General features: G+C 39.4%; 1 protein-coding gene across 1 annotated transcript in view; it reads right to left on the reverse strand.

Annotated features, from left to right (window-relative positions):
* The window catches only part of LOC127356755 (protein shisa-8-like), a 94,614-nt gene that overhangs the window by 13,897 nt on the left and 65,281 nt on the right, over positions 1-15,436 (reverse strand). Inside the window, exon 3 of the mRNA XM_051388772.1 lies at positions 4,288-4,404. Coding sequence (XP_051244732.1) covers positions 4,288-4,404 — 117 coding nt within the window. The remainder of the gene's footprint in view (positions 1-4,287; positions 4,405-15,436) is intronic.

Below are 15,436 nucleotides of genomic sequence, written 5' to 3' on the forward strand. Positions count from 1 at the left end.
TGTGCATGAAGACAGTGGGAAACAGAGAATGACAGAGAGATTAAAGGAAGAAGAGAGGTTAAGAGCGTCTTGGGTTGTATGCATACTGATCAGTGTGTGGAAATGCTAGATTTAGGTGTGCTGTATGTGTGCTGTGTTAGCTGTTAGGTGCATCATTAAGAGCAATTGGACGCACAGTGCCAGAGGATCAGTCTCTGATGGCAAAAAGCACAACACACCAGAACTGTACTGGAATAGAAGAATACATACAGAGGAGTTCCTGTGCATGTGTATGTGTGTATAGGTGTGTGTGTGTGTGTGTGTGTTAGAGAGAGATAAAAACAGCAGATACCAAACAGAGGGACACAAAGAGGAGCAGCTCATCGTCTGTGTGTCATCACACAGAGACAGAACTGAACACCTAGACGTCGAGCGAGAGGAGAGAACGGAGAATTGCACCTCGATGTGTGAGGGATTTGTTATTTTGAGCTAGTTTTTTTTGTTGAGTGGTTGGGGGGGGTTGCTGCTGCTGCAATCGGCCTTTGTTTCTCACTCAGTGAGCAGAATAATAAGACGAGATTTTCTCGTTCCTGCGCCTTTTCTGTTCTGTCTATTTTTCTATTTTTTTCAATTCTATTCTCATGTTGCTATCAACATTTGCAATGGCTTTCTGAATGGCTGCAATTTTGTCATTTTTAAAGGGTGACTACACCCTCGAATTCTGCTAGAGCACATTTAAAAAAAGCAACAGATGAGTGGGTGAACAACGACTGTAGGAAGCACGGTCTTGTGGCTACGTAGTGGGGGACGCAGGGGAGACTATTATAAAATATGACGTACAATATTTCTGATTTCTGAATTCTGGAGTTCTATTGTAGCTCACAATGTCATAACATCACAGGTCGTCTTCTGTATCTCAAAACGACATGATGATGAACTCTACTGTAAGTCACAAAGACATTGCTTCACCTTTTTGTAGTTTGTAGTACAGTGTATTATTTGGTTTAACTTTGGTTAACTGTTTCTATTAAACTGAACAATAGATTACCTTACTACTATAATTCTTACGTAATTGTTATTATTGTGAACAATAAACTCTAAGGGCCCTATCTTGCCGATCTGAAACGCAACTATCAAACGCAAAACGCAAGTAGCTTTGTGGGCGGATCTCGGCGCTGTTGCTATTATGCCGGCGGGATAAATGACTCTTGCGCCCGGCGCAAATCTAAAATGGGTTGGTCTGAAGTAGCTACATTAGTCATAGGTGTGGTTTGGGCGTAACGTGCAATAAACCAATCAGAGCGTCATCTCACATTCCTTTTAAAAGCAGGCGCGCTTGTTGATTGCTATTATAACGGCGGATTTGCCAGGCGCACGCCAGGAGCGGTTCACAGCCGAGGAGACCGACGTTCTCGTCAGGGCCGTAAAATACCGAGAAGTGACATTATTGACATGAAATAAATGTAACACAGCCATACAATAAATCAAAACAATGTAACGCAGCTTCGCAGGAAAAAGACCCTGGCCTCGGGAGCAGTGCGCACGGGCCGAGCAGTGCGCAAGGGCCAGCTGAGGAGGGAGCAGCGCAAACACCAAGGTGCAGAGGATCCAGACCCGCTACACGCCGGAGGACCACCCGAACATGCTGGAGCGGGAGCTGTCCGGGATGCGGCAAAGTATTAATGCCCTTCTTGACCGGGTGGCGATGTTGCTGCTGCCTCTCAGGCGCATCCCCTCAAGTCTGCGCCCTTAAAATAGCATCTGAATAAGCGCCACTGACTTTAGACTAGGTTTTTCCTGGTCTGTGGCGGAATTGTTTTCTGAAACAGCAAAATAGCACCGGGGAACGTTTGCGCCGAAACACGCCTCCTCTTTTCGCTGAACCGCCCCCCGGAGCGCAAATTCATTCCCTAATTTAAGGACGTTCGTCGGTAGAGGGAAAATTCCAATGTGCGTCGAGGGCAAAATAGGAATTATACAAGCGCCAGTGTACAAAGTCAATTGCGCTGAGTGCAAGATAGAGCCCTACGGGTTTTAATGGAGAGAAAATATAATTTCTGTTAAATAAAGACAGAGAACAGCCTGTTGCAATTGCCTGTATAAAACAGGACACAACATCTGTAAACAGGTAACCCATGGCTGAGGCCTATAACACAAGCAGCACATCACTAGCTAATAATATTATTACATATATAGGGTTACTGGTTATGTTAGAAAACAACAACATTTACGACTAGCTCATCCAAAGTGAAGTATTTCCATACTGTGTAATGTTAGCAAGGCTGTCCTGCTCTTTGAGGTATTTTGGGGGAATTCACATTTCAGCAACTCTTGCAATGTTACCCAAGATAGCCCTGATCTCCCCCTTTTTTTTTTTTTTTTTTAATTATAGTGATTTAGTTATTGTTATAAAATACTGTGATAAAATTTGCTTTCAACTGTTTTCCTTTCAGGAATATTGATGGTTTTTGGCAGGAAATCAGAAGGTTTTGTTTGAAATATAAAAACCAGATGTTTCAAAAATTGCTCAGAGGTTCAGGCTGGTAAGTCTGTCACCATTATCATTTTAACACTGCATTATGCTTGACAGACCAAACCAAAGTAAGCAAGCAGTCATCCTGGCTTTGTCCTTAAAAACGTTGGCTGTCCCATGCTCTTTAGTTTCTGTGTCTGTTACTCTGCAGCTATGATGGGCAGTCCTGTCTCTCTTTGCATACCGAATCAATGAGCAGTACATGTACATGTGTCAAACTGTCATTCCTCATCATCGTCACTATGTCCTTGTCTGTCTGCAGTGATCAGATGATAGATGGTATGTGTCTGTGTGTTTGGGTGTATATACATGTTTATGCCTGTGACCCTTATGTGTGTCTGTGCAGAAAGAGGAAGTATATTGTATATATGTGTGTGTGTGTGTGTGTGTGTGTGTGTGTGTGTGTGTGTGTGTGTCTGGTGGGTAGGACATTTATTTGTGCATTTTCTTACTTTGCGTGTGTTTCTGTGCGAACGAGAATGAGAGAGAGAGAGAGAGAGAGAGAGAGAGAGAGAGAGAGAGAGAGAGAGAGAGAGAGAAAGGCCAGAGGACAAGCTTGAGGCCTGAACCAGTTGCTTCAAACTGCTACTGTCCGGACTTCTGCCACTCAACAATGTCTAACTGTGTGTGTGTGTGTGTGTGTGTGTGTGTGTGTGTGTGTGTGTGTGTTTAATCCCTGTTCTTTTAAATAGTGAAAATTCCTTTACATAGTTAGCAGTCTGTTATGAGTTATGTCATCATCAGTTATGTATTCATGCCATCATGTACCTTTTTTCCACAGCTGATTCATGGTTATTAACAGAGAGGCAAGCTGTCAATAGCTCTCAGCATTATTGTGGCTAAGCTTTAGGCATAATAAACAACAGTGTTTTTTTTCATGGTTGTGAGGCAACAATTATTCTAATGTCTGCTTTGTTCAATACAGGACTTCCCCAGTTTCAGAAAGTAATGCACCATTAATGTTATTATTTCACATCATAGGAGGAAATGATTTATGATTAGAACTGATAGACCAAATTGAAGGAATAAAACAACACAATGTATGTTAGTAAGGTGTGAATTGGTATACATTCTACAAGTCTCTGAATGATAAACACATTTCCTCCAACACTTACTCCCTCATTTGGTGTTTTGATGAAAGTGTTAGACATGTCGGCCAAAAATGTCTCATGGGTGTTCAGTTGCGTTGAGATCTGGTGACTTTGAAGGCTATGGCACATAATTCAATGATTTATGCTGTTCATTTCGCCAAGGAGAGATTTATAACAGCTTCTTCCTTCCATTTATGCATCTAACTCACTCTAGTCGGCCCCTGTAATGGTCAGTTATGTGTGGCACTGTTGTTTTACACTGGTATATATAAATAACATAATTCCAATTGTTTTTATCTTCATCAAAAACCTGCAGTATTTCTTTAAAATATTGTATCCAGCTAACATATTCACACTGGTGGAGCAAGCATATATTTATGAAAGGGACATTATTGAAATCAGGGTTGGGGTTTTCTTTCTTGTGAGTTGCTGCCATGATCTGATATAATATGGAAGACGAAAAACAAAACAAAAAGAAAATAAGCCACAGCACTCAAACATGCCTCATGTGATTGTCAGACTCAAAACAAATGCATTATATCAATGGGTGCTTGTGCTCCCTTAACCACTTTCTGTATGTGCATCAGTGTGGGGAGATTTAGTATTTTTTATCATACTGTGTGTGTGTGTGTGTGTGTGTGTGTGTGTGTGTGTGTGTGTGTGTGTGTGTGTGATCCTACTCACCCACAGCCTTGAGTGAGGTGTACTTGTTAAAGCCAATACCCAGGTTGTTGTGAGGATGAGACAAGGCCATGGCTGGACCCAGGGGAGACAAGGCTGCATTGTTCAAATGGTTATGATCTGAGGGAGCAAGAGACAGGCAGAGGGAGAAAGTTACATTTAAATATTGTGCACGTATTAAATGCATTTCCAAAGTTTCAACCAAAGACAATGCAAATCAATACATGTTTCCATTAACTGGTGTTCTGAGAATATTCTCAAGCTGAACTAACAATATTACACAATTAAAAGTCTGGTACATTGTGGCCTTTCATGACTGATGCCAACTTAAGATGACATTTATGTTTTTTTAGTACATAAGTGACATAAGATGCTAGTGAAGCTCTTTTTTTGGAAGAGTGGATGTAATGATTATTGAAGGCTCAATAACCAGCTGCGCATTCCTATCAGCCCTCATTGCATAACGTTTCTGCTTAAAATAACAAATATATTCATAAAGCCTTTAGATGTGCAGGTTACCCACGACAGAGGCAAACATTACTTAAAATAGCCCTGCCAGCTGACAGGCAAAATAACAAACACAATTACAGAATACAACCTGCATATATATCTCCTTACATTTTTCTTTAGGAAAAATATGACATTATGAGTCACAGAGTTTGATTTTGCTGTATTACATTTACATTTTGTTCACTATACCTCTCCTTGTTTATGTTAATTCAAGTTGTTTAATTCATGCCTCACAATCATTGGGTCATTTAATCCAATGCATATGCATGTAGGTGTACAGCTTAGCCATTATAACACTTCCACTTTCATTACCCTGCTGATACACTCCCTCCTCGTTAGGTGCTATGTTTCTTGGTGTTAATGATTTAACTTTAATGGTCATGTTTATTAAGAGGAGATTTTTCTCCCAGCAGAATCCTTGTTTCTCAAATGTTTTGAGAGCGTCCTCAGAGTAGTCAGTTCCTTGACATAATCATCTCTGACTGAATTATTGTTTATGGCGCAGCTGAATATCAATAATGTATTTATAATAGTTTGTCCTACTAACTGATACAAATTTTTGTTTGCTCTGGTGCGCTACTGCTCTGAATTTCATAATCTGTCAATATCCTGGTAATTCTGGTAATGTTGTTATAAAGGTGATCCCATGTGTGTTTTGATACATGGCACCTGTGATGTATGACATTTTGGTTATTTAAAATCTGAGGGACCTGAGTGCAAAAAGATGTTTGCTTTCAATGTTAATGTGACACTGTGGTGACACCCATTTTGAAAAGAGATTGCAGTTCTGCAGGTAAATTAGAATAAACTCTTCATGCTATGAAGAGGATCTTTGTTCTTCCATATATATATATATATATTTTTTTTTTTATTAAAAAATGTATCAAATTACAATGTGATACACGAAATGTGTTGGTTTTTAGTAATGAATCCAAAGATAATTATCACCCGGCTGCAGTTCCCCTCAGCTATACAAAGCTTTTTTAGCAGCTTTTAGCTCATTGTTTTAGTTTTACAATGTAACTGTTCACGTTTAGTCTCATTGCACTCATCAACGTCGTTTCTAGCAGCAAAAATACCTACTGTATGCCACCTGCACTGCACCGTACAACAGACTGACACAGTTAGCAACGGGCTGGTGAACACAGTTATAGTTTCCATAAGATGAAGAAATCTTAATTTAAGGAAACATTCTGGTCTCATTTTGTTGTAGAAACAAGGGATAGCAGTTAATTTAAGAATGATACAACAATGTCTGTAAATATTCCACATTGCATCTTTTACTGTTAAACCCTCCTGAAGCCCACAGAAAAATCAAGGTCAGGCCAGGATTACCTCACTCCTAAAAAATGTCATAACCCCAAAAACTGTTTCCCACGGGGTTAGAACACACACATACTCACACTCTCTCTCTCTCTCTCTCTCTCTCTCTCTCTCTCTCTCTCTCTCTCACACACACACACACACATGCATAAACAGACAAACCCACGCCAACCAGCCCCATGAAGACTGAGATGCAACAGTGAGAATAAAGCAATGGGGAAAGAGGAGAGTGGGAGAGGCAGGGAGATAGCCAGAGAGCGAGGGATGTGACACCAGCACTGACTGATTGAATTAGAAATAGATCTTCACTTCCCCGTGTAATTGATATGCAGTGATGACACGCTGTGTGCGGCTCGGAGCACAGGGAGGCACAACTGTGTGTTGTAATTTTATGCATGTGTGTCTGCCTGTGTGTGTAAAGTTGTGGGTTGTTATTGTCTTATGTGAACCACTGGTGCCACCTGCTCTCTTTACACATTCATACCGAGATTTCAAAAATAGAAGTTTAAATGTGCACAACCTTCAATCAAGCACCCAAACAAATAAACAAAAACATAATGTTAAAAATGGAATGGAAGTGCATGATAAAGTAGCTTTTCTAGGACCTTTTGAGTGATTTAATAACAGCATTTGAAGAAGTGTTCGTTGTGTCCTACGTTTGGATGCCATGTTCTCAAGCATACTTGTAGCGAGCCAACAACAGTGGAAATAATGAGACAGACAGAGAGAGAGAAAGAGATGGAGTGAAGAACAGAAAGATAGAGAGAGTTGAAGGCACAGATAGACAGGGGCAAAAAAAAGAGAAAAAAAATCAACTAATTGATGGAAAGATCCCTGGCCGGTCTCCAGTTTTACCACAGGGCTGTTCCTGGCCAACAGAGAGCACAGAGAGAGTATACTATAGTAATGTGCACACCATTTGTTTTTATTTTTCTATTTCCTATCATTGTAAGTGTGGTACAACTTGCTTTGGCAATACTGAACTTAATTATAGTCATAAGGAATGGGATGGGATATGGATTATGGATTCTTCTTTTTTTTTTTCACCAAATAACTTGTGACATAAGCCTGACATATGATGCAGGAGGTTATAAATGTTCCAAAAAAAATAAAAAGATATTTTCCATTACACAAAACATATATCACACATAGTAGCCATTTCACATAAATGTCACTTATTATTTATTATTATTATAATTTTTACTTATTATTACATATTAAATAGTTCTGCTTTACAGCACTAAAATGAGGGAAATATAATCTCTTTTGGGGTTAATGCTATAGTTTAGTTTAGGAAACAACAGTTTGGTTAAAGCTTCATTAATTGATTTTTGGCCACTCAGGGGTAACACAATTAGCAGTAAACACAATATTAATATATACTTGTTTATAAAGTAAATAAATAATAAATGAAAATAAATGATAAATAAATATATTATAAATATAAATGTGATATGGCTGTGTTTACAAACAGTGGCTTATTTACACATCAAGCAGATATGAACCAATATTATCATTCATTTGAAGCTATGTTTGATGAATGGAAGTTCCTTTTGATCTCCAGTAACATATGGGAGAAATATTTTTATTAACTTTAGCTGCTAAATGCTCAACTATTTTCACTAGCTAGTTGCTAACTTTGTTTGTCTGCTGTTTGGTGCTGAGCTGGTAGCATACAGTGGGTTTTTATTTGCCTTTTTCACCGAAAACAGCTGCCACTAATACTGTAAGTGATAGTGAACTAAATAAGTCGGCTGGAAAATTAAAACAATGAGCTGAAAGAAGTTAAAAAGCTCAGAAGAAATAAGGGGAAATGTAGAGTTGGGTGATAATTATTTGTGGGTTTGTCCACATGAGTGAGACCTTTCTATCATCATATATCATATTATCCATTCTTACTATGAAAATATTGTTTAGGTTTTCCTATTGGTTAAACGCAACATTTTCTATGAACATGATCATCACACAGAGCGGTAGAATATTTTTCTGCGTATGATTTGGGAACTGAACTTGGGATATCAGAGAGGAAACTTCCTCCTTGTCTCATCTCTTTGCAACTGAATTGTGAACGGAGATTATATATTTGGATCTTAAGACATCATGTTCATTTTTTGAAATTTCAGGTCACCAGTCTGTTTTTATGTGTAATTCAGCAGGCTTCCTGCCTTAGCCACTTTAGTACCATTCATGGGATCCCATTGTAAGAGTGAGAGCGAGAGCAGATTGAAAGGGAATAAATTCTTTCCTGTAGTCTGTATTCTTGAATAAATTCTCTCTGAATGTCCTACATTTTCCCTGTATGTGTGTTCATGAGTGTGCGTGTTCTTTGATGTACTATAGTATAGAGGCCTCAGAGGAGAAGCACTCATAAGAATTCAAATTTATGTTTATTAAAGAGAAGTGGGGAGGGAAATAAAGACTTACAGTATATGCATGTAATTCACAATGTGTGTGTGTGTGTGTGTGTGTGTGTGTGTGTGTGTGTGTGTGTGTGAAATAGAAACTGTGAGAGTGAGAATAGGAACTGTTTGGACATGTTTTAGTGTATATTATTTAAGGTATTACACCTGCATTACTTGTGTGTGTGCGCCCACGTCTTCTGTGTGAGTAGCAGCATGTATACTTTTTTTTGTTTTGCTTGTGCATGCTGTCTGACCAGCATGCATTTGTTTTTGTTTGCATGTTTGTGCTCACACGTGTACTGTGTGTGTGTGTGTGTCTATGTGTGTGACTAGTGTCTCTGTGCAGGCAGGCAGCAGAGCACCACTGGGTGATGGCCTAATTCAGCAGGGCTCAACATCAAAGAGGCAGACTGCTGCAAGTGCTTCAGCCAGCCTTACTCTGACATGACTACTGTCACACACACACACACACACACACACACACACACACACACACACACACACACACACACACGCACACACACACACACGCACACACAGAAAGAGAGAGAGAGAGAGAGCGAGAGAGAGAGAGAGAGAGAGAGGAATAAAGGAAAATAGATGCAAGGAGGAGGGAGTGGCGTGGGTTTCAGGGAGTGAGAAAGACAGGGGAGTCCTGTGTTGTTTAATGCATAGTGCACAAAACTAGCAGGGACGAGAGTTTGAGTCCTGCTAGCCACACAGGCTAATATGAGTGCACTTATAGAACTGTAGGGCACACTGGATGAACAGCCGAGTGGCGTATATGTCACATCATTTCATGTTAGTGTATGGGAGAAGGAGGGGGAAAGAAAAAACAAGGACAGAGAGGCAGGATGGGTCAAAGGAGGACATGAAGGAGAAGTTTACTTTCTGACACATGTTGGAAAACAGGGGATAGCACATTTTAGTAAAGAATGCACGTTCCCAAAGTAATGATGTTTAGGGGATTGGCCTCCATATTTTGTGCACATTAAAATATTAGCGCAGAAGTAAAAGAAATCATACATGAGTCCTCACTCACTGCATGCAACCAGAATCATCTCAGAAATTGATGATATATGAGTTGCTCTGGTAGCCTAAAATGTACATGGAATATGATTCCTAAACAATGTTTCCCACAGCAGGTGAACATATTGCACACCTCAAATAATCCTACTATTGTTTACAGATTGCATTGTGGGTAAATTTTATTTTTAGCTGCTGATGCTTCAAAATGTAAAGCGAACAAAACCATAACCAGGAATGTGTTAGGTAACTGCATGCCCTTTGCATGTTAAAGCTGTCAGTGGTTGGCATGTGTGTGACATATGGGCCTCCTTCATTAATATCTGTGCTAGAAAAAATACACGCCAACATTTGTTTGAGGTGTTGTGTTGTACATCTTGCTGTAGTCCCTCTAAATCACGCAAACAACACATCCATACAGGGTATGAGCAGATGCTGCTTTGCTGAGCTCCCTTCCTGTCCTAACACTGTTCCCTCTCCGTGTGTCTTTTTATCTTTATCTCAGTCTCGTTCTCTCCGTATCACCTAGTTTCTCTCTGTTATTTTTCTTGTCATATGCCTCTTCCTGCTCATGCAACTGTCTTTTCTTTTCTTTTTTCCCCTCCCTCCATCCTCCTTCCTGTCTCAGTCACCTGCTTCTTCCTGTAAATCTTCTTGTCTTAGTCTTTTGTTCTCTCTCAATGTGTGTGAGGCAGGCCATCTGGTGTCTTGCAAGGAAGCAATGAAAGCAATGTGTGGGGAGAACTCATCCACCTTTAATTTTTCAAATTCTCTATCTCTTTTTCTTTACCGTAACTGTTAACATGGTGGATGGACTTACAGATGAGCATTAAACTATTGTTCTTATTATAGTTTTTAAATAATGGTGTCACAGGATATTTTTTTCTGTGGTGTGTTTGCACTGTACAAAAACACCTGTAAGACAAAAGCAACGCTGGTGGAGGTGTTCATTTCTGGATATGTTTGGATAACTACATTTACAGCACCATGCATCAGTGTAATCAATTTGTTGACATGTTGGCTTTCTTTAGAGGCAAAATGACAAAAATGTTTAACTTGTGTAACGCTAACAGGCACGTAAAGAGAGTGATGAAATGACTAGAAAGAGTAGCTGCACCCACAGCTTGCCCACTCATTCTATGTTTCTCTCTTACTTTCAGTTTTCCTTTAGTCTCGCTCTTGTTTGTGTGTGTTAAATGGAGTAAATGGAGTCATTTCAGTACACTGATTCCAATGAGGAAGTCTCTCTGTCATCTCCCCCTCCCTTCTATTTCCCTCTCACACACTCTATTTGCAGGGTAAACGAGGGCTTATCCCAGGATAACACCATTATTTTCTGCCTTTAGCCCACACATTGGATGCATTGAACTTTGGCTTGCCTGTCTGCTCAGCACTTTACATAACACAGTGGACCGCTATACATCTACACACACACACACACACACACACACACACACACACACACACACACACACACACACACACACACACACACACACACACACACACACACACACACACATACACTGGACTGGAAATAAACATAGAGATTGACAGTGCCTTTTGCTTTTAAAACTCTGCCATTGGCAAGATAGTCGGGGCAGGCCTGTTGAGCACAGACTGGAACAGACTAATAAGGGAGATAGCAGAGTGAACGAAGGAAGGATGTAAGGAAGAAAGGAGTGAAGGCAAGGACAGTTGATACACTGAAGGTGTATCAACTGTACTGAAGGAGATCATAAGGCCATTTAATAACAGTGAACAGCCATGATCTAAATTGGTTCTCATAAACCATAAAATGAGACACTTACAGTTGCAGTATTAAGATTGAACACCTATTAAGACAATAGTCTGAAAAGAGATTATCATGTAAACAACATTTAATGATGACCTTAATACTAATAACTAATAATAAATGACACCAGCAACATTAGCATTTATTTGGAGTCATATTTCTGGCCACCTGATGAATGTACGACATTCATTCTCCTTTTAACTCTGTTCTCGTTGTCATTGACCACTGAAGGGAAATATACGGCTCTTTATCTGCTCTTTATCTGGCCAATGCTCCATTATGTTTTAACCAGATAATCTCAAACTTTCTGTGTCTGCTGTTTGGTGCTAAGGTAGTGTACTGTGGGTTCATCACTGGGTTTTTGTGTAGCTGTAAATGAGAATAATATGAGTGGTGAGAGTGAACCAAAACAGTGAAACTTCAGGCCCTAAAAGGAAAATAATTAGATGAAAGGATAATTACTGTATCTGTGGGTTTGTCACAAGGAGTTACACTTTTCGCACAAAGTCATTTCATCCATTGTTAATATAATAATATTGATCGGTGCAGAATTAAGTACATTTATCACTGTCTATGTAAACATTGTTAATGATATGTCACCAAAATGGGAATGAAAGATGGTAGGAGTAAAATCTGATGAAGAGGAATGACAGGGGAGAGGCAGTGAGAGATGAACAGATGGTAAACAGATAAAAGAGAGAGAAAGAGAGCTGAGAATGTCCCTCTCGGTTTTCACCAGCGAATGTATAGCAGCTGTTTTCAACACCATGGACAGAGCCATCAAGCGTCCCACTGAGATCACACGTTTCTTTTCAGCACCATGGACAGCGTCGTTAGCCATAATACTGTACCACATCCAACCCATCATTCCTTTCACTTTATTGGACAGTTCTGACTGTAAAGCGCCACACAAAACATGGGAAGACACTCTTACTGCATTGTAATCCAGCCTCTTCATTATTTAAATTTGATGTCATGGTCTTTTCCGCATCCTTTATTCCCCACTCCCCTCTCTCCATTGTCTTGCTTCTGTCATTATGTCCTTCCTTTGGTCCCTTACCTCTGCCCTGTTTCCTTGGATAAACAGTCTGATACTCATTGTTCATGTAAATTTCATGTGTCCAGTACAGCTGGTAAACCTGTCAGTCATAATTTAAAAAATGTGCAGCGATGGGTGAAAACAGGAGAATATTATGTTTGTTTATACACATACACAAACACCTAGAGACCTTCTGCAGCTGTACTGTTTTTGTGTGTGTAATAATTAGTCCTTGTCGGTGTGTGTGTGAATGAGGGTGCGTGCCCTTTTTTTTTTAGTGCTTGCATGTGTGTGTTATGTAACGTTGAAGCAAACAGTGTGAGTGAATCTCTTTATTCCATTATTTCTTTTTCATTATCTACAAAGAGCGTCTTTAACTCTGACAGGCGTCTGAAGTCCCACTGGTCCCTCTCAAAGTCACCATGACGCATTCTCCCCCTCTCTCTCTCCCCCCCTCCTCTCTATAATTGTTCTTCAAGGAACAACAAAGCAAACCCCTGGCCGCTGCTTCTTAACTTTGGAGGATTCAATTATTCAAAAGAGGTAATTGTACTGCACAGTTATCTAAAACTCACTTGCTAACCCAGAGATATTTACTGATGTTTTGTGTCGTATGTCTGTGTTTGTGAGCAATCTTGTTACCTTGCGTGTACGTACAATGAATTTGTGTGTGTGTGTGTGTGTGTGTGTGTGTGTGTGTGTGTGTGTGTGTGTGTGTGTGTGTGCGTTGCATAATCATCTCCAGCTCCCTCTAACAGCTGCAGGAATTTGGAGAGGTGAAGAAACTCTTGTTACGCAACAGGACTCAATCTGGGTCTCATACATTAAGCTAATTTGCCTGAATTAATCTTTCATGGAAAAATCTCACAACAATCACTTAAGACTTCAGATCAGGGTTTGGTGCACGACAGAGGTCAAGTGAGGGTCATGTCTTGGCTAATTAAGAAACAGCAAGAAACCATCCCATATACTGTATAGACTTCTCTCTTTCTACCATATCATTTTCTAAAAGGTAGTTGCCGTTTTACCTTTCTAAATGTCTGTGAGGGGTAGAGATATTCAGTCATGCAGGCTTCCTGTTTGCTAACCCTGCAGAATGAATGAATTAATAATAACCAATCTGGTAGATCTGTGCATGTGTGCGTTTGGGTAAGTACATATGTGCGTGACACTATAGTAGGTGGATACAGGTACACTCCTTCCTCCTGTACTTAGTGAATTATTGAGCTGTTCTGTGTGTTGAACATGCCCTTTCATCACAGAGGCCAAGCAGCCCCTGGGGCTCCACTTTACACTCACAAATCTCTGAAACTCAACTCAAAGGTTTGCTACAGGAGGGTCAAACTATATCCGTCACACATGCTCTTCCTTATTGAAACAGCATAACATTTACTATTTGGAAAAGTTGCAATCTTTACATGATTGCTGCTTTTCTGCTACACAGCTCGAGCCAGTGTTGACCCAAACAAACAAAAATATCTCACAATATAATCTTATGACATGGCATCACAGCAATGGTTTTTGGTGGTTTTAAGTACAAAAAGCCTTATTGAAATTTTTTCTCTTAGATATTTTAAAATATGTTTTCATTAGGTTTATATTTTTCACTACTCTCTGTAGAAACATCCACACCAAACTGTCTGATTGATAAGGGACACTGGAACATGCAATTACACTCATCTTTTGTTTTAATCTTTTGTAGTGGTGTTTTTTTTCTGTGGTCTTGGGGGGGGGGCTTATGAGCTCACTTGGGTTTCCTCTAGTGCAGAGATATATTATTATTGTATTTTTGTTTTTAATGTTTATTTTATACAATAAAATCATCAGCCTCATAGTCCTGGTCAACCTCAGTCTGTATTACTTGTGTCAGGTGATGGGACTCTGGTATATTGATTTAATTGTCTTACATCTATCCTGTACCCCATCAAAAGAATCTGGAAACATGTGTCAGTGTTATTTTCTTATAATCTTACACTTCAATTTCCCTTAAAACATAAATTAATGTTTTTACAGAAATACAAATAATGATATTAGTAATGATTTTAAATGTTTTTCGGCTAGGTAATTAGGTCATGGTGTGTCTAAAAAAAGAGACTTTCTATGCTATTATTTATTGGTCTGTGATCTTTTGTACAGGATTTTAAACGGTTACCACTGTTAGGCTTGACACGAGAGATTTAAGGCCTATTTCTCCTCATCCTTAAACCCATTTAAGTTTTAACCAGGGGCTAATGTTGTGCCCATAAAAGAGGTGAGGAGAAAAATTAATTGATACATATTGCCCATTAAATCTAATTTCTTACATCTTTCTGTCACCAAGGGGGCCGTGTCAGTTTCACTGATTTAAGTGCTGTCTAAGGACCATAAAAATAGTTTAACCTGTTTCATTAGCTGCTGTTAGAGAACCAATATTGTTCAGAGATATGACTAATTCACTTAAAAATTAAATATCCAGCAGGCGTGAATAATAAAAAAGGAGTGTCATTAGAGTTTATATTCAATCATTCATTATAAATCATTATAAATACTATTCTTTTTGGTTATGGTTATTCCTTAGGAATTATAATAGGCATTTTGAATATTTGATGGATGTCAGAAAATATTAAATCTGGATGGGTTCTGCAAAACCAGCATGCATTTATTGCATGCTATTACTTGGGGGTTAAAAAGCAGACACACACTGTCAAGGTCAGTAAGAACACACACACATTGAATATGACATGGACGTACACTCTCACCTCCCAATCATTGCCAGATTGTGTGAAAGAAGACCATCAAGCATTGACTTAATTATTTATGTATGCATCCAGACAGGAAGAAAGGGCACGGGTATGCATATTAGTTTCTCTCTGAAATATTACTGAGTAGACCTTTGATGCAGCCAAAGGAATGCAATAAAGGATGTAAGAGAGGAGAGAAGAGGAGATGTAGAGGAAGAGAGAGAACTATGAGGACTTAGAGGGAGGTTGCTGGAGGTGGAGAAGAGAGACGGAGAGAAAGGGATATGATGAAGTGTCTTAATAAATTTGCTGTTCAGTCAAAGAGGGGACAAATTAG

The sequence above is a fragment of the Dicentrarchus labrax genome, unplaced genomic scaffold, assembly GCF_905237075.1.
Source record: "Dicentrarchus labrax unplaced genomic scaffold, dlabrax2021, whole genome shotgun sequence".
NCBI classification, from domain to species: domain Eukaryota; kingdom Metazoa; phylum Chordata; class Actinopteri; family Moronidae; genus Dicentrarchus; species Dicentrarchus labrax.